The sequence below is a fragment of the Cyprinodon tularosa genome, unplaced genomic scaffold (genome assembly GCF_016077235.1).
Source record: "Cyprinodon tularosa strain WSP-4 unplaced genomic scaffold, ASM1607723v1 ctg19, whole genome shotgun sequence".
Lineage (NCBI taxonomy): Eukaryota > Metazoa > Chordata > Actinopteri > Cyprinodontiformes > Cyprinodontidae > Cyprinodon > Cyprinodon tularosa.
The window spans coordinates 1,860,936-1,884,607 of NW_024038678.1; the positions used below are offsets into that span (position 1 = coordinate 1,860,936).

The 23,672-nt window shown below is 37.2% G+C and overlaps 2 protein-coding genes across 3 annotated transcripts in view; one reads left to right on the forward strand and one right to left on the reverse strand.

The window, feature by feature from the left end:
- Window positions 1-4,726, forward strand: lhfpl5b (LHFPL tetraspan subfamily member 5b). The gene is made up of 3 exons (XM_038283065.1): window positions 1-590; window positions 1,916-2,152; window positions 3,148-4,726. Exons 1-3 carry the CDS (start codon window positions 182-184, stop codon window positions 3,156-3,158), a joined length of 657 nt encoding a protein of 218 aa, XP_038138993.1. The 5' UTR covers window positions 1-181; the 3' UTR covers window positions 3,159-4,726.
- The window catches only part of srpk1a (SRSF protein kinase 1a), a 27,867-nt gene continuing 7,479 nt past the window's right edge, over window positions 3,285-23,672 (reverse strand). Inside the window, exons 3-16 of one of the 2 annotated variants that reach the window (XM_038283063.1) lie at window positions 20,467-20,594; window positions 20,098-20,206; window positions 19,884-19,971; window positions 16,588-16,675; window positions 16,121-16,227; window positions 13,223-13,388; window positions 13,107-13,132; window positions 12,786-13,008; window positions 12,258-12,623; window positions 12,044-12,144; window positions 11,762-11,869; window positions 10,745-10,814; window positions 8,063-8,155; window positions 3,285-4,646 (exon numbers count right to left, since the gene is read on the reverse strand). In XM_038283063.1, the coding sequence (XP_038138991.1) occupies window positions 4,462-4,646; window positions 8,063-8,155; window positions 10,745-10,814; window positions 11,762-11,869; window positions 12,044-12,144; window positions 12,258-12,623; window positions 12,786-13,008; window positions 13,107-13,132; window positions 13,223-13,388; window positions 16,121-16,227; window positions 16,588-16,675; window positions 19,884-19,971; window positions 20,098-20,206; window positions 20,467-20,594 (1,858 nt within the window). In that variant the 3' untranslated portion in view covers window positions 3,285-4,461. Of the gene's footprint in view, window positions 4,647-8,062; window positions 8,156-9,513; window positions 9,607-10,744; window positions 10,815-11,761; window positions 11,870-12,043; window positions 12,145-12,257; window positions 12,624-12,785; window positions 13,009-13,106; window positions 13,133-13,222; window positions 13,389-16,120; window positions 16,228-16,587; window positions 16,676-19,883; window positions 19,972-20,097; window positions 20,207-20,466; window positions 20,595-23,672 lie in introns of both variants that reach the window. The other variant, XM_038283064.1, reaches the window with a different exon arrangement.

Here is a 23,672-nt window from a genome sequence, read left to right on the forward strand (position 1 = left end):
GCGTGGAAGCTGTCCATGGTGCTGAAACTTCATCCCGGTCTGAAATTAGAAGGTCCGTCGGCTCTAGGCAAAGGACAGATTAACTAAACCTTATAAACATACACTGGAGTAACTTTTTAACAACTTTAAAAGTTTTTATCGTTTGTCGGGGAAAAAACGCAAACTTTTTCTTCTCACCATCATGGACCTGCTTCCAGCCCAAGAAGCCGCTAAAATCTACCACACCAACTATGTGAGGAACTCCCGGGCCATCGGCGTCATGTGGGCCGTGTTCACCATCTGCTTCGCCATCATCACCGTGGTGGTCTTCATCCAGCCCTTCTGGATCGGGGATAGCGTCAACACGCCGCAGGCCGGATACTTCGGCCTTTTCCACTACTGCATCGGCAACGCGCTTACCTCTGAGCTCATCTGTAAAGGCAGCATCTTCGACTTCAACTCCATCCCTTCCCCGGCCTTCAGGACTGCCATGTTCTTCGTGGGAACCTCCATGCTGTTGGTGGTGGGCACGATGGTGGCCTTCAGTCTGTTCTTCTTCTGCAACGCAGGAAACGTTTACAAGATCTGTGCATGGATGCAGCTGGCGTCAGGTCAGACTCTTTCATCCTTACTGCCTTGTTGATTTTAGTAAACAGAACTGCAGAGGATAACAGTTTAAAAAAACTTGATTATAGATAAATTTGGCCTTTACAAAAGGGAGTGTTTGTTAAGAAAATGCAAAATTAGGAGTAAAAATTCATGCTCCAATTTTATTCTTTCTGTAAACTACTATTTAAAATCATTAGGTTTATTAGAAGCATGTCCTCGTTTTCTGTCTCAAATTACATTTTAGCTTATTTGATTACTTTATTTTTTACCTTTTGTCATCATTGTTTGTTTTTGTTATTTGGACCTCAACCTTTTCAGTAGCTTTCTCTCCTGTTTCTTAAAAAAAAAAGCCTATTGAACAACCCCATTCATTTCTTACTGTCTATCTTGCTGCCATGGTGATTCAGTAGAGAAATATTATGTGATATTTGTATCAGAGTAGGAAGACAGAGACACAGGAGGTACCAATCATTCAGTCTTCTCTTTGTATTTCGAACCAGTACCCTCGAACTGGACCTAGATGGAGAAAAAAGGGTCCAACAAAATATTTTGAACACAGAAAACAGCATATCTTGTTAGATTTTTTATGTTTACACATTATTCTTTTGAATGAAGCCGTAAACTTTTGTTGCAGTTTAAAATACAGGTTAAAATAAAGGGGTGTTTCTTTTTATTTTGTTTCATGTTTTTGTTGGTAGTTTTAACCATTTCATAAAGATAAGAAATACAGATTCCAGTGTTATTCTTTTGGACACCTTTCTTTTTCGCTCCATCTGTAAAATGTTCATATTTTTAAGCTTGTGTTGCACAGTAATTTGTTGTCAGGTATAAATGTTTACCAGAAGCTGCTTTTAAAAAAATACAAAAATAAATAACAGGAAAAGCCAAAACAACAGAACATCATCGAGAGTTTAACGTCACACCCCGGTGCTTTCCGCTAGAGATGCTGAAGTCTTTGTATCATCAGCCAGCATCGCACCTCTCCAGTTTCAAGTGTGAGATGGGTGTTCATGTGTTAGTCTTCTCTGAAACTCAGCGGGGTTTCTGGTGTCAGAACACACTCTGACACCTCTAAAGGAGGATTTGGTTGCATGTAACAGGATAAGGTGTTGGTGAGCCGTTAACTGATCCTAAACTACACAACAAGCAGACCTGAGAGTAGAAAATCTGCCATTTAAAATATAACCTTTTATAAAAGCTGCATAAATGCAGAAATTAAGAGCACATGAACATTTAGAGCAGGATCAATCAACTTTTTTATAAGACTAGACTATTTGTTTATGAAATTTAAAACTGAACTGACAAACTTTCTGAATCCCTCATTTAGCCGTGTTAATGGTGATGGGCTGCATGATCTACCCTGACGGCTGGAATGCAGAGGAAGTAAAGAGGATGTGTGGCCAGAAAACGGATAAATACGCTCTGGGAAACTGCACTGTGCGCTGGGCCTACATCTTAGCCATCATCAGCATTCTGGACGCCGCTCTCCTGGCTCTTCTGTCCTTCACTCTTGGTAATCGGCAGGACAAACTGTTGCCGGATGACTTTGAGATTGAGGGAGCAGGTAAGGGTTGTGAAAAAAGTTTTAATGCATAAATGCATTTAAAAAGATATTAAATCAGTTCATTATCAGTCAGTTGCTAATATTCATTTATTTTAAGGCCGTGATCCATAAAGAACATACATTACCTTGGCCTTGAATATTTTAATTCAACATGTTATTTAAATATAATTCATATAGCGTGAGTGTACATCATTTTCCAGTGCTAACTCATTTCCTGCAAATATGTTTAGAAGTCTGTTTAGAACCTTTAGATCAGCTCAAATCAATTCTAAATATAAACTGAACAGAGAAGTTAGTGTTTAAGAAATTGTTTAACAGTTTTTTCCTCTTGGCATTTGCAAAGAAAGGTAATCTCATGAGGAACAAATTTGTTACATCCTGGGCATACACAGGATTCAGCAGATGTATTGAAGCAGAATTCAATTCTAGGAAGAGCCAACTGAAAATTTCAGGGTAAAAAAGCAAACTTGTTTGGAAACGCAAGATTTTACACACTGCTTATTCCATTCGATGCTGGGATAAAAGCTAAAATGGAGAGAATATAATTTTCAGCAGACAAGCCGATAACCATTACAAAAGCACCTCTGATAACTGATCATGTTTAAGAACAACACTTGTAAAAAAAATATATATATATATACCATATATAATTTATATTGTAGTTTTTCTCTACATGGTAGACTGACTAATTTAGGAAGACAAAAATATTTGACTTATATTGCCTTATACTGCATGAAGGGTAGTGTGGTAGCACATCATGTAGTTTAAACTTTTCCTTTTCTTACATCTCTCCTTTAAACTCTCATAACACTCACATCATAGCCTAAATTAAACTTGGATGCAATACAGTTTACTGCCTACTGACCTGTTCAGGGTGCACCATCTGACTGCTGGAGAATGAACAATTGTTACTTTCACGTTTGAATTTTTTCCTGCTGTTAAAGCATAATTTAAAAGTCAAATAACAGACAATAAAGGCTTCTTTTCTTTTCCAGAAAACTCATGAACACATGGATAGCCATGAAAGAAGATATCCCGAATCAAGAAGTAAATCCTTTTCTCTTCAAAAGCAGTAGTGCTATTCATCCACTATGTTCATCCTGTCACCAAATAAACACATAAACAGTCATTGTGTACTGCATGAAGATCTGTTTTTATTGAATGGTGTGTTGTACAGGTTTGTCTTTAACAACTCACACAAAGTCTATGCTTTTGAATGTGACACTAATGTAAATTGTATGTCGTTTTTGTTTTTTAACCTTAAGGTCTCAGCAGATAACATAGCTTACTTTGATATGATTGGTTTGCTACACCACCACATAACATCAGATCTTACCGACTCTATAGTTAAAAACATGTACATTACTTAATTGGCCATACATACAACCAAGCTCAAACATCTCCCATACACTTTATTAAAACACAGCTACCCAGCTAAATCAATTTAGCTAAGATAAAAGATTTGTTAAAAACTGTACATAACTGTAATATACATAAAGGCAAACTCTTTGGTACAGATATATACAGTTTATTTTCCTCTTCCCCTCCTATTTTGAGCTGGTCTTTAACATTTTCTCTCATTGAAACCTTTTAAACACTAAACCTGAATTGAAAATGGTGTACGAGAATACCAGCCTCCCATGAGAACAAAACCATCTCATTTTTCATTCACTGCCTTCCCAATACCAGGTGACATTAAGTTAGTTATAGCCAAATATGCACAACTTAATGAGTGCCCAAAATACTCTAGAGAGCTTCAGAAATGACATGAATGTTGCCGCAGTCAGTGTAAATGTCAGCCTAGTGTGCAACTTTCTCAACCTACTTTACAAATAAGAATCCCTACACATGAGTTATAAGGTAAAATAATCCATTTTTAAAAAGGAACACAGCACTAATGACAATGAATGAGAAAAATAAGTCCTTTTTTAAAGAACAAAGAAAAGGCTACATATCCTTGATTTGTTTTGAGTTTTAGTGCAGGAGTGTAACAAACAAGGAGGCTTCACTAGCAGAACAAAGACAGTTTTGCTCCTGGTTGGATGGGTTGAACAGCACAGCAGCTGGAGCAGACATCAAATTATAAATCCAAATGGCTTCCCGACGTCACACGGAGAGGAGAACGAACAAATACAAAGCAAACATACACAGAAGCAACAGCTTGACGAAAACATAAGAAATGCAAAACATTGCAACAAAAAGAGAAATAAATATTCATCTGATATGCCCAAAGTGGAAAGTGATCTGTTGCAGTCTCTTAAGGAAGTGGGAAGGGAAGGAAAGGGAGGTGCAACGCCTGAACATGTCCACTAGAGGGCGAGCCAGGGGTGGCGCAAGCACTCTGCAGCAGTGGCTCTTTTCTCTGGGACCAGCTCCAGCATGGGAAGTAGGAAGTCAGAGAAGCACTCTGCTTCCTCACGGGGCCATTCATATTTCTCAACCAACACCTCCAGCAGGCCCCACGGCTTCAGCTTGGTGATGTGTTTCAAATCACCTGCAGATAAACCAAAAAAACAATCCATCACCACAGGGCTGTGATGTCACTACAAAAAAAAAAAAAACAAAAAAAAAAAATGAGAAAGACAGTTGCAAAGCTTTGAAAAAACTATTTATACCCTTTGAACTTACATTTTCTTAAAATCTAAAACTAACAAATTAAACTATTAGGATTTAAGAATTGACTTTATTTATAGTCGACAAAATGCAGCACATAGTTTGGAATTAGAGGGGAAAAAATGACAGTTTATACAACAAGCAGTGCATTATCCAGAGATTTTTCCTGTATAAGGATGACATCTACGAGATGCAGATATGAGGCAGGCTTTTTGCAGCAGCCTATTCATGGACTCAGGCACGTATCCCATTCATTTATGGAGAGTCTACACCAGACATCCACAAAGTTGATCCTGGAGGGCCGCTGTCCTGCAGGTTTTAGAGGTTTCCCTGCTCCAGCACAGTTGATTTACATTGATAGTTGATTAACAGGCTTTTGCTAAACTGCAATCACCAGAAACAGCAGTTCTAAAGCAGAGAAACCTCTAAAACCTGCAGGACAGCGGCCCTAAAGGCCCGACTTTGGGGATGCCTGGTTTACACCTTGAGATGCCAGTCTGATAAAGGAGAGTTTGGAAGTTCCATTCATAATGTAAAACCTCAATGTTAGAGGACTTCTGGGAATTTTTTGTGATAGTTATCTGACTTTGTAATTTCAGAACACCTTTAAGTGTTATTCATGCACACCTCTGACTTCACAATGACAGATATCTCCGTTTTAAAATGTTTAATCCCCTAATTAGTAAATACACTATTTACTAATTAGTATGTTTTAGTTTTGTTGACATTATCCTTTTATACCCGTACACGTTTTCTGCTGTTTCCTTTCCTAAGTCAATGCAATAAAATCCCATTGAGACACTGTATGCATTTTCTTATCAAACCTGAATGAAATTATGTCAAACCTTAACGCATAGGTTGATGAATGACTATGAATGACTCAGATGTCTTTAAACATCAAAAAGCATAATAAAGACCAATGAAGACAGCTTTACACTCCGGGATACACTTGTAAAGATGTTTAAAGCAGGATAAGGTTATACAACAATATCCCAAGACGCACACAGTTTACAGCACATTGTGCAATCCAACAAGACATGACATTCCACCTAAAAGACAGGCTGCACATGTCATAGAGAACCAATCAATCAAGAGGCTATTATCAACTCTGGAGGAGCTGCAAAAAAGCCTAACTCGAATGAATTAATCTGTCGACAGCCCAGCTACAAATCTGCCCTTTAAGGAAGAGTTACAGTCTTATGTTTACATTTGATCGCCATGTTTACTTTTTATCACTGCTTCACTTTAGAAATGGAAATGTCTTTTAAAGTGGTACTGAACAAAATATCGTTTTGTATATGCTGCGTGTAAAAAATGATAAAGTCTAAGTCTAGGATAAAAGAGCTCTGCTCAGATGAGACCAAAACTAAACTTAACACCAATTTGCAAAACTCCACACTTCCCATCAACCTAAAGACACCATCATAGGTGTGACTAATTTGCCTCATTTTCCAGTTAATTTATCTATTCAGGTCAATCAGCTCAATTCGGATTGATTCGCTTTCCTTTATGATGCGGTAATATCTCAATAGGGCGCGATCTTTGATAGCAAGGCAGCTCTTTACTTCGATTCAGCATTAAACAACACTACCTAATGCTAGCTTATAATAGTGCTGATATACTCAATAAGCCCAGCATAAAATGATTTCCTTGTTTAAAATATTAGTTATATAAAAAAAAAAAAGCAGCTGCGAAAGATGAGCCCAGTCCCTAACCAATCAGTGTTCGACATTCCTCTGATGCTGCGTTTTCACTGCGACTTGGAACAATTGGAAACCCAGGCAAGCAGGCTCTAAAAATATGAATTGATCCAAATAACTATTAGAGGTTGACGGATAGAGTTTTTTTAAGATATAAATCTAACCAATCACCTTTATGCCCTGCTAAATTTATGGGGAGGCTAATTCTTTAGGCTGATATTGTCTTCTTTCACCATTTACATAACACAAATTACTGTGATAACCATTGTTAGATAATTCATAATTATAACAAAAAAAACTGGAAAAACTAAACATTATCGATGAATAGCAAATGAATGGAGCGCCAATGCATATGTTTAACATGATATCAAGGCATGAACTTGAAAGATCAGTAAATGCATGCTCGTATTGGCAAATACTGATGCAAAAAAAACAAAAAAACACAAACTTTGACCAAAAAATATCGACTGGCTAATACATCCGTCTACCTCTAGTAATGGTTCCTCATGGAAACGTCGAAAGGAATTAATCCGCAGTAATTTGCTCTAGTTGTTACAAGTTGAAAAGGGGAAAATGTGTTTGGAGTATCCTGTAGTTGGGAAGCTTTTCTGCAGCAGAGACAAATAGCTGGTTGGATTAGATGGAAATATGTGTGGAGTGAAGACTGTTAGGATTTTTTTATTGATGATGAGCAAGTGTGATAATACCTGCCGCCTATTACATGTCAAAACTAATGCTTTCCCAAGCAGTTTCCATCTAATTGGAACAGTTAGGATAAAAAGTCAACTTCATTATGCAGGTGGCAAAGATCTGGGAATGGAATGAGAACAGTGTCCTTGATCTAAGAACAAAGTGGAATATTTTGATAAAGCTGGAGCCATGGATGTCTCCTCATCTGCAAACATGTATTAAGCATTGATGTGATGTGGCATACTAGAGATGTATAAAATGTTTCTTTAACTTTGATTCGGGACCACTCCAACGAAAGGTAAGCAGCGCTAAGCAATTTCTCTGATCTGAATAGGATACAATTTCTGTCAAAATCTGTTATGTGGTTATTTAATACGTATACATTATGAAGCGTCATTTATACAGTTTGTCCCGATTGATCTCTTCCCAGGAAAAGAACCGGAGAGGGAAAGCTTCAACGTGTAAACAAAGAGCTTTCCTTAACAAGGGCAATTCCTGAATGAATACCTGTTAGAGGCAGCTAAACACTTGAGACTGGGAGGAAAGACGGGGTCAAAGAGGACAATGAGCCCAAGCATACAGCACAGCTCACCCCGTAGATACATGTGTACAATGCAACTGGACTATTAACAAGTTGGTTTTTGACCAACACCAAATAATATAGTCTTATGGTCAGATATTACAATTAGTATCAAGTGTTGGATTATAACCTGATGTCCTTAAAACATCATGTGGTACATTTTTCCAAGGCGCTCTACCTGTCAATTTTTCCCATATTATGATGATAATTACATTTGCTGTTTATCCAATTCCAAACATCATGTATGAATATAAATAAGGTTGCAGTGTGAACAGACGTTTGGTATTTTACAATAAAATAAATTAAATCTTGATGCTTTCATTTTACCTTTCTTGGTGAAAAAATCCTTGGAATATTTGCCGGTCATTATGAGTTTGCGGGGGACACTCCCCAGCAGCTCAATGATCAGTGCTATATGGTCTAAACAGCAGAGGGTAGCAAAAAGGAAGAAAACACACAACATAATCAGAGCGTGTCTCAGTCAGGCCCACTCTGGGTAGGTGGTTGGAGGGTTGAAGGAGGGGGGCTGACAGCACATCTGAGTTGAGGGTCAGAAATTGATGCAACTGCCAGTCGTCTCCACTATTTTCTGCTGCTCAGAGAAAAAAGAAATGCCTATAATTTCCAATTCTTTTTCTTATGAGACAAATCAGTTTTCAATTGGTCTATCACATTCAGATCTGGAACAAACTGTCTGGGGTAATTCGTTTAGACTCTTAATAAAGGTGCACCAACTGCTGTTTTTTTAGGTCAGTCTTCAATATCAAAAAAAAAAAAAAATACCCTGACCTGCGAATTCTAATTTTACATCACAGTATACTTTCATTTTAATTTGCGGTATAAATTACCCAGCCCTACATGAGTATCGGCCAATCACCTGAAAACAAGGATAATGGGCCTGATCGATTGGTTCACTCCTAGTCCTGAAAATACCAAAACCCTTTTGAGGTTAGTTTCCCTCAGGAAAACACATGAACCATGCCAGCGTACCAGCATTTCTACTAGAGAAATCATTTAAAAAGGTATACAAGGAAAGCAGATGTATACTTCGAATAAATACAGTTTATCAGATTTATTATTTCAGGTTAACTCACTAACTCAAGTCAGATCCAAACATGAAGTTTAGGAACATTTATTTGCACTAGTTTAGCAGTCTAAATGAGGGGATGTTTTCTGTGCCCTGTTAAAACATTAGCTGTCATGTTTTACTGACTGCTGATAAGTGTTGATTAATAAGTACATCCCAACAGAACCCATGTGAGGAACCAACATTAAACTGCTTACTTTGGTCAGCCTGTTATTAATGATGTTTGTTTTGTTTTTTAATAGTAAAATAGACCTAATAAAATCTTATGACATTTTATTAGAAATGTGTCATCTTGCAAGACAAATGTGTTGTCTCCTGAAAATACATCTTGCAAGGAGTCAGCTGCAATGAAGTGCAGTGACGTTTATTACGTCAACGTGTCCACCAGAGGTGGAAGGCTGAAGCAAAATAAACATGGCTGCACTGGTTTTAGCTGGAATACCCTATATTTCTTTCTGAAAAAAAAAGAGCAAAAGGATGGGAATTTTGCCTTTGTGACTCGTTCCTCCCGACCTGATTTGGTAGGAATTTAAAAAACCCCGCTAGTTGTGAAACAAATTAAGCTCCTATGTTTTCTCCTTTTAATGTATTTTTGATATTTTCCACATGTAAGAGTGCTGTCAGGACCTTTCTCCTTTCATCCTCATTTCCACATTTCCCAGAGTGAGCCATAGACAGAGGGGTGGCGTACCTCTCTTGGTGAAGTATTCCTGCGAGTATTTCCCACCCAGAGCATAATGGCGAGGGATTTTACCAAGCAACTCTATCATGAGAGCAAGGTGGTCTGGAAATGAGGCACGGAGAGAAGAGAAGAGAAGAGAAGAGAAGAGAAGAGAAGAGAAGAGAAGAGAAGAGAAGAGAAGAGAAGAGAAGAGAAGAGAAGAGAAGAGAAGAGAAGAGAAGAGAAGAGAAGAGAAGAGAAGAGAAGAGAAGAGAAGAGAAGAGAAGAGAAGAGAAGAGAAGAGAAGAGAAGAGAAGAGAAGAGAAGAGAAGAGAAGAGAAGAGAAGAGAAGAGAAGAGAAGAGAAGAGAAGAGAAGAGAAGAGAAGAGAAGAGAAGAGAAGAGAAGAGAAGAGAAGAGAAGAGAAGAGAAGAGAATGGATGATGAACTAGTTGATGACAAGCAAACTGATGAAAAGACTACAATGCTGTGGAATATTAAAAAGCTTTAGGAAAACAGTGCAAACCAAATGATGGAATATGACAAGGATGAAAGAAACTCAACATATTCTGACACAAAATGCCAGTTAGACGGCAAACAAAGCAGGGATATAAAGCCAGGAGGGATACATTTTGTATGTGATGCAAGTAACAAAAATAAATAAATAAAAAAGCCCATTCACAGCTGCCTGGAGCCGAAGCAGCGTCAGCACATACCTGACATTTCAGAGCAGAATCACTTCAACACACAAAGTTCAAGCAAAGCAGCAAGTTGACATTTACACACAGACAGCTCCAAAGATGTGAAGAAAACAAGGGGAATGAGTGATGAAAACATGGAGATGGATGTATAGAGAGGTGCCCCATTTCCAGGGAGACCAGGGAGAGGGTGTGAAAGGTTGGGAAATAAACACAGGAATGTTCCTCCATAACATGAAAATTCATAAAATCAACTCTCTTGTGTAACAGGTAAATATCTATGCAGCATGCAAAATACTGTGTAAACTGCACAAGAATTCACATTGCAGATGAGAATGAATATGCTTTAAAATGTGTGGTTATTAAAGCAAATTACATTAGCAAACATATCAAAGCCAATTAACTATAAATATTCCTGAGGGTTTTAACAGATGATCAATTAACTACCAACACTAAACATCCTTCAACAGTTTAGCAGGCTTTAAGAGTGTGACTATATGGAGCAGCTGTAGCAGTGGTACTCTACAGGGGGCAAAAGACAGGAAGGGAAAACTCCGACAATACCTTCATCCCTGGAATAATCTTCACCAGAATGAGGTTCAAACAGATAGTCACCAGTGGCAAGCTCAAAGGCCTAAGATAAGAAAGAGAATCACCATCATCACTGGAAAAGATGCTGAATACAGGAAACATCTACGTGCAACGATACTGATCATTTTAATGATGAATTTTCAAATGCTTCATATTCTTTTAATTTATTTCCCAGCAATTAAAACAGTAGAAATATTCTTGCCATTTGTACAAAAGCACCAAAACAAATCTTTAAAAAAATCCTAGTGGTTAAAATGTATCAGAGTTAATGTAAACCATGCAATTAGCAGCTAAAATACCAAAGGGTCAAAGCTCAGGCTAGCTTTATTAAAATATTACATTTTCCTCCAACAGAGAACCTCATCTTAGCTGCAAAGGCCAACAAGGAAGATGCAAATGTTATCCTGTTCGAAGTTTGAACTTCCACCCTTCCTTATGACTCACTTTATTAAGCTAAATACAACTTTTACAAGTGAAAAAAGATGTTACCTAACAGGAACTGTGAAGTATAAAACATATTCGATGGTAAATATCAATATTCTTTATCTATTTACAGGAGCTCTTTAAAAACATATGTCCAACTTTAATATGGTTGTGAGAGGTCTTGTTAATGCATCCCAACAATCCTCCCACATCCAATGTAAGAGTGCTTTCTTGCCTTTGCCATCAGGAGGTCTTGACAGTGTGAATGAACATTTTATGGAATCTCAGTTTTTTTGCCAAGTTTGGCATTTAAAGGCTGTGGTCTTAAACCTTGGTTCTGCTGATGAACAGTTTGTTAAATTGTTGGTTTTAATACATTTCCAGCTCAAAAGTTATTGTCTATTTCCCCTCGTTCCAATTTTAGCATTGTGAACTCATCTTAGAACCATAAGATCCAATAGTGTAAACTACATTAAAGCTTCAAATGTTCTAATTTATCATCTAGGTAAAGAGAAAAGTTGAACCAGATTTCAGGAATGTGTTCAAGTAATTGCTGAGGCCTCTCACCATGCAGGCTGTGCTCCATATATCAGCTGGTGTACTGTATCCTCCACCAATGAGCACCTCTAACGACCGGTACTGTCGGGTCTGGATGTCCTCTGTGAAGTGCTTATGCTGGGTGGAAAAAAAACAGATAAAACATGCCAACTACTTTATCCTATGATAAAAAGGCAATCTAGAACAACAAATTGTTTTTATATAGATATAGAGGACTTTAAATGACTTTGAATGTTCTACCAGTGATATTTCTCTAGTATGCAAAGATCCCTATGATCATTAGCTACATACCACCCAGCAAGCGTTCCCCAGGTCAGCAATCTTGACCTTGATCTTCTCTGCGTTGCCCGGCTCAAGAGGGTTAACCAACAAGGAGCCTGCTGTCAACTTGTCTGCATTGGAGCAGAAAGGGAAACACAAAAGCATAGAAACATTTTTTTAATGAAAACTCCAAAGGTCAGAGAAGTCGACAGAGACGATGCAGATAAACCAATTTGTTACGGACCGTTTCTCAAGCCGTCCTGGATTCTGTAATGATACTCTGTCTCATCCTCCTCATCCTCGTCTTGCAAAATGCTTGGTTCCAGTTCTCCTTCCTCCATCCCTGGAGGAGGGTGTCGCTGAGTTACTCCTCTGCTGTATTCCCCCCTGCTGTCAATCTCGCAGTACAGCTCATTGAAAGCTGTGGACTCCACTCCGTTGCACAGTGGGTGGACTTCATGTTGCTCCTCTGGAAACTCTGCATTCCCATTGTGTTGGTCTTCATTTGTACAGTTGGACTGCCTCTCCTCCACCTCCGAATGGCCGTTACAATTGGCCTCTGACACCTCATCTGGCCCCTCTCTCTGGTTATTTGATGTTACACTTTGCTCTGATGGTTTATCAAAGAGATAATTACTCCAAAATTATTTCTAAGGAATGAATTGTGAACCCATAAAGCCTGTTAGGGCATCACATATCTACTTATGATTATGTGTTCTCTATATACGATATTATATATATTTTTGCTCTATGAGTAATGTTGTCTTCTTACCTGCTAGTTCATCATTTCTGAAATCCTGAAGAGACACGTGTCTTAGAGGCGCACAGGCTCGTCCCTTTGGAGATTGTGGGTCCTTATCTTCCTCGTCGTCCTCTCGTGTCTCTGTGGTCTTCTCCATCTCCTCCAGGTCCATTATGCACTTTTCTAGCAGCTCTGCCTGACGCTTCTGTTTCTTTTTTAACTTTTTCTTCTTGTTCTTGGACATTTTCACAGTCTAACAGAAATGCGGAATGAAAACAACACACCAAAAGTTGCATATTTGACTTAGAAGTAAATGGGGAGTTACTGCTCAGAATGATAAACGATGTGTACCTGTTTAGGGGCTGGTGCTGTGCTTACTGTAAAGAAAACATTGAATGAGAACAAATTTTAAACCATTTCTGCTCCAACAGTGTGTGTCGGTGTGATTTTATGTGTATCAGTCATACTTGCGGAGCCAGAGGGAGGAGGAGCCCCGGCCCTCTGCCATTCTGTAGCTTCAGCTGCAAGCTTTCGGACGTAGGGCTCATCAACGCTCATCAGGATATTCTCTGGCTTAATATCCGTGTGAATTATCTGACACTTTGTGTGCAGGTAATCAAGACCTTGAAGAACCTAGAAAAAAAAAGAAGGAAATATTTGATCAGCTGCAAAAGTTATTTAAGAATAAGCTACTTTTTTTTAACATCAATTCATTGTCATCAGTTCCAAAAGGGCAATATTTCTAAGACGGTCAGAATCAGGTTATTCCACTGCATTTATGAAACCATTTCTACCACTTTACACAGACAGAGAAGCTAAAATGTGTCAAATTGGAGGAGAGTGTGGTGGTTAGTTTGGATAGAGCATGGCGCTTGGAATCCAGAGGTTCTGAGTTCAAGCCCCACTCCCACAGAGTGCCACTCTGTGTTACCTAGCAACAGTGAGAACATGAAACAAAGTAGCAATAAGGCAAAATATACCGAACATTAACAGGTCTAACCTGCTGAATTACATCTCTGTTCAACTTTCACTCATTGATGAAAGCCAGAGCAAGTTTGAAAATAATGTGCTGGGAATCAGAGTTTCAACCACTGGGGAGCTGGCTGTGAGCAAAACAAGCATCCCTAAAAAGTTCAGAAACCTTTGCAATGAAGGTATATCTTTAACCTGAAATTGTAAGAGTTAATTGTATGTCTCAGTGATCAATACATCAAAATGAAAATTGCCAGTTCCTTCTGCATCTGCACTTTAAGTTTAACAATCTGCTGTGAATCTTAATCTTTTGACAAACTGAAAAGCTGAACCTCCAGACCAGGACTTATTATCCATTATAGTATAGCCCTGGGAGATTGTAGTTTTTAAGGTAACATTATGCTTAGGGATGCACCAAAAAATAGGCTATCGAAAATTTTCGGCTGAAAATGACAGAAAGTGCATTTTAAGTTTACAGCTGATAGACCCATCCTTAAAATAAAGAAGGACCAATTTGTATAACGCAAAACAAGGAGTCTTGGAATCTGACTAGATCTCGGCGCTGTGCTATGATGTAATCGGCCTTCGAATCTGTCCTTCAGAGAACCAGAATCAGCCATATTGTAAAAAGGTCTAAGCTTTCTTTGTGATGGAGCGCACCGATTTGTGTTAGCAACATGCTAGTGATTTTAAATCAATTGAATAAAGGGTTTGAATCCATTAGTGGACAAATGGTGGTACATTTCTCAAGTGGTGGGTAAATTTGATTAAATCCAAACTTTATAGTGACAAGTTTTCCTTTTTAAATAGTGAAACAGCTTTCAGTTTCGACAACTGATTTATATGGGGGAAGCAACACCATTTAGCCGGCAATACGCCACTAAAGACCATTAGAAAAGGGAATAAATACTAATGTGGTTTAACAGTCCTGGAGTAAAGCGGTCAATTAAACCACTGACTTAATTCAGAGTCAAAAGTCAAGAGATTAAGCATTTTATGAAGGAAAAGATCAGCTGCTGTTTAAAATTGCAGTCCTAGAGAATATTATGGCAACAAATTAGTTAACAGCTAAATCAGCAGTTTGGGTGTAGACAATTGACTTTAACCCTTCTGGATCATTTAGTATTGACATTTTTCCAAAACTTTGTGTTTGTTTGCACCATGTTGTATGTTTATTAATTGAATTTTCATAAGCAAGTCAATAATTGGCATTCTCTGTCACTTTCGGCAGTTTTTAAATCACATCAACTAAAACTCAAAGGATTTTTGTATCAACTGTAGCCTGGCTTTTTTTATGCTTTTTTTATCAGGTTTTTTTTTTTTTTTTTTTTTTTTTTTTTTTTTTTTTTTATAAATTCCTGATAAATGTTATACTTTAATATTAACCACAATGTAAAAAGTGTTTTATGTCAATGTAATTTATCAATTGGATATTTTGGGCAGGGAATGCTTGGGAGGATTGCAAAAAAAAAATAAAGTCAGAGCCCAAGTAATGTTCTTGTGAAATTTGTAAGCTGGAATAATTCCCATGAAAAAGAAAACACATTAAAGGGATTGTGAACAAACTTTCTGGTTTTTCACTTTTTTGGAGCTGCAGTGTTTAAACTCTGACCTGCTTCCTACAAACTATGCAGCAGTAAGGCAATAAATAAGATGGATGAAAAGCCCTCACCAGTGACACTGTTTAGCCTCACAGCACACTGGGAATATTCCTAATATTGACCTGCTTTGATGCAGCTCCGGCAGCTTTCTAGATCTCATTCTGCAGAGCAGAATGTAAACAGATGCCACTTGGTTTTTAAGCGATAATGGAAAAACAACAAGCGAGGACAGGGGCATTAATATACATGGTTACTCTGTGCCAAAGCTGCAGTTGGCCATGAACAGACTGCTCCAACATCACAGCGCCACATGGAGAGCAGCTAAGCTTCATTCTAAGCACCTCATATTTTAATGAAGCTAATGAGGTGTCAATCATATAAAGGGCACAGACTACAACCTAATGCATGTAATGCATACATGCATCTAATACATGCTAAAAATCTAGACTCAACCAACAAAAAAATGAATTTAAAAAAGTTATAAAATTATAATTTTACAGCTTAAATCAAGCCTGCTTCCATTAAATAGAAATATAATCTAAGATCATATTTTGTAATTATAAATATCAGCTGAATAAGTAAATGGTAACATAATAGCAAAGATTTCCTCCTCCACTTCTTTCTTTGACGTAATGCATGACAGAAGTCTTTTATTGTTTTATATACACTTAGTTACCACAACAACTTCTAGCCTGACAAGTTTTCAACCTTCAGTCGGCCTGTGGCTACAATACTAAGGCTTTGTGGTGACTCATCGGGTTTAAAAAGGTGAGACTGAGGCTCTCATGTTACCTGTCTGATGATGCTCTTTACACACGGCAGGGGCAGCCCTTGGTAATTTGACTTTATGATCCATTTTAACAAGTGATGCCCCAACACCTCAAATACCATGCAGACATCTGGAGAACAGCAGTTAAGAAATAAACTCTGATTAAGAAAAAATGGAAAAAATAAAGTGTTTAGGGAGCTTGTGAGAGCGTAGGGTATTGGATAAACAGGTAAAAAGGGGATCTCAGATTACAGCTGCAGCAATCCCTGTGCAGCATTCAGGGGATCTATTTAAGCCTGACTGCTATGACGCATGGAGGTCCCTTGGGTTAAACGCAGCTCTGTTTGTTACACCAAGAAATCAAACTGTTTATTCCTTGCAATATATTTCTAGGGAAGTACATTTTTATCTTTAATGAACACAGGGCTTTCACTGCTCACAATGTGGGAATAAGAAAAACCAGGGTGTGATATTCTGCTGTGAAGGATACGTGTCCCATTAACACCAGAGATCTTGAAGTCATCTAGCAGCTGGACCACCATCTCACGCTTTGGGTCATCAGGGTCTGAGTTTCTCACCTGAAGAGGAGGAAACATTAAGTCAATAAAAATCATGACGATCATGATTCACATTTACACATATTAAACTTTTGGAGCTACAGAGAGCCATTTGCAAAAAAAACAGGAGAGAGAGAAACTGATTCCTCTCCAGAGCTGCAGGTCCAAGTGTTAGGGGAGCTAAATCTGCCCCCTACATCTATGAGCAATAATTTTTTTAGTTTCTTTTGTTAAAAAGCTGTTTGCAAAGAAACACAGCTTTATTCTTAAGTTACATAAAATGTTTTCCTATTATTACTTTCCTCCAGTCACCCAGCGCAGTGCTGGGGAAGTGCTTCCACCTGTCATTCCTTCATAATGGTTATGCTGCACATGCAGCTTCTTTAAAGTTTATTAAGCTGCTCTACAAAATGCTCGCTGTACTGCAGGTAGAGACAGGAAAATACAGAACATAAATGTTCCCCTCCATCCTGGCTCAGGCAGCGGCTCCGTCACTTTAACAAAGGTAAGGCGGCTCTCACCAGAGGAACGAGCCTTAAGCCACAGGAACAACCTTTAATCGCTCTAACCTGCATAAAGACCACTGATGATGCAAAAATACTGTTGTTGTCCATCTTTGCTGGATGATGAAAAGACCACACCAACAGGTATTGTTAAGAGGTTGAGATGATCTAAATTTTCTAAGATGTTTCGAATTTGACTGATGTGACCAGGCGCGTCCACGGCTGCAGACTGGTGCTGCTGCAACAATTTTTAAAATTGTTCTTACTTCCAGAAAAGGTTACTTAAAAATGTTACATTTTAGTTATGACCTCATTCAAAGATTGATCAATTGCAAAGTAGATTTTATTTTGTTGCATTATTTAAAAAGCATAATTTCTCAGCTTCATACAGTTTTCATAACAAGGGGAATCCTGGAAAAGTATAAAAATATGAAACATATTTGTTTTAACTTCAGTATAAACAAAAATCATAAATTGATCTACATTATATTGCAATTCGACCCATCGCACACATCGAAATAATGCTGAAGCATACACTGTGTTCAGATGTGCAGTCTTTTTGATTAATTATTCAATGTATTTATTAATACCAAACATCATATTTTATAACTGAACCCCAGTTGTATTTCAAGTTCTAATGACCGGAAAGTTACCAATTCTTTCCTATTTTAGACCATATAAAGTAACAGTGCATATTTACTTTGACTAGAAACGAGGTACCTTGATTGTGGAAGAACTGAGTAACTAACTTGGTTAATTTCCTGGAGAAGCAACTAGTAACAGAGTCTTGCACGGGTCTGATTTTTCAAAACTATACACGCACTCACGCGTAGAATTCAGAACCAAGACCCGACCCGTTACCCGCAATTATCCCGATTTAAAACCCGTCCGGGACCGAAGGGACCCTTACATAATAAGGTGCTACCAGACCCGTGATCACAAAGTGTACAAACAGCCGTATATAATAGAGGCAGAAAAGAGAATTGCCACATGCTCAAATCCAGTGTGCGCTGCGTTCACAGATTAACAGCTGTAAATTGGCAGTAAGAAGGAAGTAAGGATTGCCTCATTGCTCTAAAAAAATTACTTTTACAGTGAACCCTCGCAATAACGCGGTTCCCTTTTCACTGTCTCGCTGCTTCACGAATTTGCATCATGCATTGTGTTCTGCATCCTGATTGGCTAAACAGTCTCTTCGCGTTATTAAAAAAAAAAAAAAAACCCAACAACAACAAACGTTTATACAGTTCTTTTATTTGTTAAACAAATGCTTGGGTCTGTAAAAAGTTTTTGTTCCTTGATTTTATTGTTTTATGGAGTATTTCAACAACTGTAAACAACTGTAAAAAAAATAAAGGTTTCTACTTCACGGATTTCGCCTATCGCGGGTTCTTTTTGGAACGTAACCCCCGCGATAAACGAGGGTTCACTGTATCTGGATATTCTTGAATAAACTTTTTTTTTTAAGATTTAGAATTAATATAAAGAAAATAGAAATAAGTTTAATTTACGCTGTAAGTATGATACCTGCAATTCGTTTATATACATCTGTGCCCGTAACCGTGAAATAATCTGCGTTTTTTTTCTACCCGTAGATGTACGTTATATATGGGTACCCGATGGAGGACAAGTAACCAAGTTTTTTTTTCCTAAACTAACATTCCCAACACTGCTTAACAATAACATTTTTTTTTTCCATTATTTGATGCCTTATGACTTTTTAAAAAATGTAGATGGAAAATTTAATATTCTTTAAGACTTTTCAATGATATCATCTGGGACCGTTTGGAAAGATTTTGAGCACTGGTGTATGTAGCTAAATCTGTACAAATGTATAATCTATTCCTTTATATTATAGTAATGAAACTATATGTAAGGTTACACAGAATGTGCTTAGAACTGTGCTTTCAGCATAAAGCTGATGACAGATCTAAAATGGGGAAAAAGAAAACAAGCTGGAAGTGAAACCAAGGTTTAAGGAACCATTCAAATTCAGAAGTTTGAAAGGTACAGAGGGAAAGCACAAATAATGATGAGTTATGAGCTTCTAACAGGTTAACGTAAAACACATGTATTAATCAAAACCCCATGAGTGGAGGTATTTCCAGGAAACACTTTAACCATACTGCTTCCTAGTAAGATAACAGAAAAATTCAAACAAATCAGTCAAAACAACTCAAAGTGAACTGAGGAAATCCAGAGCTCGTTCATCAACAGAGATCATACTTCCTGGTGACACACACACACACCTCTTTACAGTGGTGTGTAAATCTCCAACAATCATACAGTTCAGAGAAGACTTTTTCCATTTGCTAGAGATGTTTTAGTGTTTAAGCCACAACAAAACCTGAACTAATACCAAGGACCAAGTCAAGATTGGCTGAAACTGGTAAGTGTCATTATCCACAGTGAAATCAGCCCTTAACCACCATGAACTTAAAGGCCATTTGAAAAAGAGATTACTTCAAAACAAATTAACAGTTAAGTTGTTCCTCTTAAGATCAATAACTTCTGCAGAACCTAACTTTTCAGCTTCACTGGAATCCAACCTATGATACATTGTTTCCTAAACAGGAAGAACTCAATTCAAAATCTGTACATATTTTTCCTGAACCTCTGTTTATACATAAACAAATGGAAGCTTCTGGTTTTCTGACTATAATTGAAAAATCCTGCTGGAAAACTATTGCTTTCCTTTTATTCATGTTCTAATTAGTACAACTTACAGACTTAAGAAGTTTGATCTCATCCACAGCCGTCTCGGTGTAGTGCTCAGCGCTCTTCACCACTTTCATAGCAACAAACCTTTTAACCCTGCAACAACAAAAAGAAATTGATGGGTGCCAAAAAAAAGTAAGACAAAAACACAAATAAAAAGATATGGAATAGAAAAAGCAGAGTCTAAACAAACTGAGTATGGTCAATGTTTTGTTTTCTTACTGGATGTCCCAGGCGAGCCAAACTGTCGAAAAATGTCCCCATCCTAATTTGCGGATTACGTGATATTTCCCATTATAAAGGTCTCCTACTTTAACATGATGGTAGCCACCTAAGAAAAGAAGAAAATACATTTAGTCGAACAGCAGAAAGAGAAAGGAGGCAAAAATCTAAACAGTGTAGTGACGTGTTAAAAATTTAAAACAGCTTGGTTAATGTAAGAGTCATTGGAGCTTCTCCAAAACCCAGCTTGGATGGATTAATTAGCCACCAATAGGGCTTTGTGGAGGTTTGTTAACTGGACAAATTAAAGATTGATTTTATAACAGTTAAATTACAGCAGCATATGTGATTAAGGGCCCCATGAGTCACCTTTGCAGTAGTCATTGGGGTCCTCCTGCTCCTCATCATCTGAGCCCAGAATCTCCTCGGGTTCCTCGGGCTCCTGAGGTGAGGTTTCTTGTTGTGGTGGCTGCCGAGATCGAACATTTGGTGGTTGCCTAAAGGATGAGGGAAAAATAAATAAATACTTTAAGGACAACGCTCTTCAACAGCTTCTGTTTTACACTCAATACTTTTCTCATTTTTAATAAGTTTTTTAATTCCTATAAAATACCAGTCATAACTTCAGAAAATTTATGCATTTACTGTATACTGGCAATCAAATGTATTAATAATTCACCACAATCCAACTCACCAGCATACTATTTTGTTGTCTTAAAAGCAATACAGTGGTTTTAAAACTCTAGGAGAATATAATGTCAAATGATTGTCAATATGATAAAAATAACAATCATGTTTTCCATAACCAAATAGCCCTAACACATAAATATCATAAAACAGCGTGATGATCAACTGTCAAATATAAAAAAAAAAATTGTAATTAAATAAAATAGGAGAAACAAAGAGCATAATTAAAGCTAAACAGTCACAATTTGTTTTGTAGGCAAAAGTCACTAAATACCTAAAATTAAATTTGACAGCACCTGAAAACAAGCACTGGGGTTTTTGTTCTGATGTTCTGTGATCAAAGAGGTGTTTAAAAGCCAGCTACACTGGCCAGAAACCAGCCCTCTGAACCTTTGGATTATGTTAAATGTAATATTACATGAATATTACAAAGCAGAAAGAGTTGGTGTACATGAATACTGTAGTGCTGACTTGGTTTATCTCTTAAGCAAGAAAAATAAACAGTGATCATGTCATTGTGTGTAATGTTCCAAAGGTTTTCACTTTGCTTTTTATCCTAGTCCATGAAAATTTTAAATAAACTGTAGTTTGTAGAAGACAACTATCAATATCATAATAAGATCTGGAATGGCTAAATCATCTGATATTTATAAAGACCCAAAATATATGTTTCTCTTATATTAAGGAAAAAATGTTTGTAGACCTACAGTGAAATTATATATTAAATATATTTATTAAATCAAAATGAAGATTAGGAAAATGTTTCATAAAAATCTATAAAGGAATGGAGCAGAACAGGCGTTGATAAAGCAAAACAAACTGATGCAGTGGATCATCAGTTATCTTTAACACCAGGTTTAACTAAACCACGAATAATATTTGTAAACCAAGACTTCTGTTTCATTCCAAATTAAGGTAAAGAAGAAAAAAAAGAAGCCTAGACCAAAGACAGCTCAACAAGCTTGAATGCACTAAAAGGCATTGACACGCTGCAACATGTAGGTGTGCATCAGCTGCAGAGGTTTTCACAGAAACATTTCTGAGTTCTTTAGTGCTTATTTTTTGTTAAAGCTCAATACAGAAAAGAGAAAGAGATTTTACTGACTAGAATGAAAGAAAGGTGCACATGCATCACAAGTGAAACCATGTAAAGGTCTTAGGTTAGATATTCAAAATTTGTAGGTGTTATTGACTTGGGTTGCTCGAAGTTCTTCACAGCTTTATCTCTGAACTGTCTGTTTTTGTTCCTCTTTTCTTTCAGGGTTCATAAACAAACCTCTGATGTGATTTAGGATTTATTTGATAATTAGGTTTCCTTTGAAACAAGTTGATACAAACTATTTTGAGGCAGACTAAATTAGGGATAAAGTAAATATCTATTTTTCATTTTTATAAATAAGACATTTGGAGACTTATTTTTTACTATTCTTAATTTAAGCACTACTTTATTTTTCTCTAAAATAAATGTGTAACTTTTATAAGGTCCTTTACATCTGCTTCAGTTCTATGAAATAAAAAATAAAATTAATTTAGCAGTGCTCCAATATCTGAGAGTTAACATTAAAAATGCACACTCCTTGTTCTTAAATCAGGAGTCTGAAAACATGTGCAGTCATGTTTGACAGCATCAGAACAGTGAAAGGCAGCAGAAAGAGTAGCAGCAACAGCATTAAAAACACAAAAAGGTACAAGTGTTATATGTGTGAAAACACTGTCAAAGACACAATATGCAAGATTCCCCAAAGCAAATCTATTTTTAAACATGAATATAAACACAAATTATATACGGGCAACTAATACAGAACATGTTTGAAGAACATTTTATTCACATCTAAACGCATATTTATAAGGGTTAAGAGCAGATTAAGGCACTGAAAATATAAAAACAAGCACATTTTTATTGTCTTGCAATATAAACGAATTGTAATTTATTTGTATATAAACTGTCATACTGTTTTTTTTTTAAGTTGACTTTTTAAATAAGTAAACTTTACCATAACAGCTGAACAGCTATGATAGTTAGGCTTAGCTTTAGTTAAAGCTACAGTGTGTAACTTTTAGCTACATCTAGCGGTCAGACTGCAGAAACATGAACATCTCCCCCCCACCGCTTCTCCCCCCCAACAGTACGGCGAGCGTTACGGGACAAAATGTCTTCCACGACGTCCGCATCACCTACCTTCTCAAGTGATGAGGTTTGTTTACATAGATAATTTTATAGATAGTATTTCATTAGTCTGTGTAGGGTATAGATTTCATGTAGACTTAAGATAATAAATATACCCGTGATTTTTTTCTACATCGTTGTGACGTTTTGGCGATCTCGCAATCGCTAGTTTGTTGGCTCTGCGCTGCCGTAGCGCAAAGATGTCTGCCTCCATGGCTGCAAGACCCGCTCCTATGTAATTATAAATAATGAATTCTAAGGCAACGCAAATATTAAGGTTAAGAGGCTGAGCTCGTAGATGATGATAAATAACATAGTTATGTATAATATATTACATTTCTGACTGTATATCCCTGTAATTATTACACACTGTAGCTTTAAGCTTTAGTAAAACGAAAACAGAATCCATGACTGTGGACAAGTACATCAGTGTAGGTGGTATTAAAGGTCCCATATTATGCAAAATTCCCTTTATAAACATTCATGTGTGTCCTGAAGCCTGCGTATGAGGTTCACAAATAAAAAACAAAATAATTTCACCTCTATCTTTGCCTTTCTCAACCACTTAGCTAATGTGTGATCAAAATGGTCCATATGAAAAGCATGCCCTTCATGATGTCATAAGGGGAAATGAGCTTTCACAGTGAAATCTGTGGCAGCCCATCAGTCAGGCAACAATGCATTATTTCATGATATTAGCCAGTATCTTTATGAACTCTGA

What these genes read in the sequence shown, in the direction of transcription:
- lhfpl5b (XM_038283065.1), top strand. Translation starts at nt 182, where the DNA reads ATGGACCTGCTTCCAGCCCAAGAAGCCGCTAAAATCTACCACACCAAC. An exon ending in ATGGATGCAGCTGGCGTCAG is followed by an intron (nt 591 to 1,915) that starts GTCAGACTCTTT and finishes TCCCTCATTTAG; the next exon opens with CCGTGTTAATGGTGATGGGC.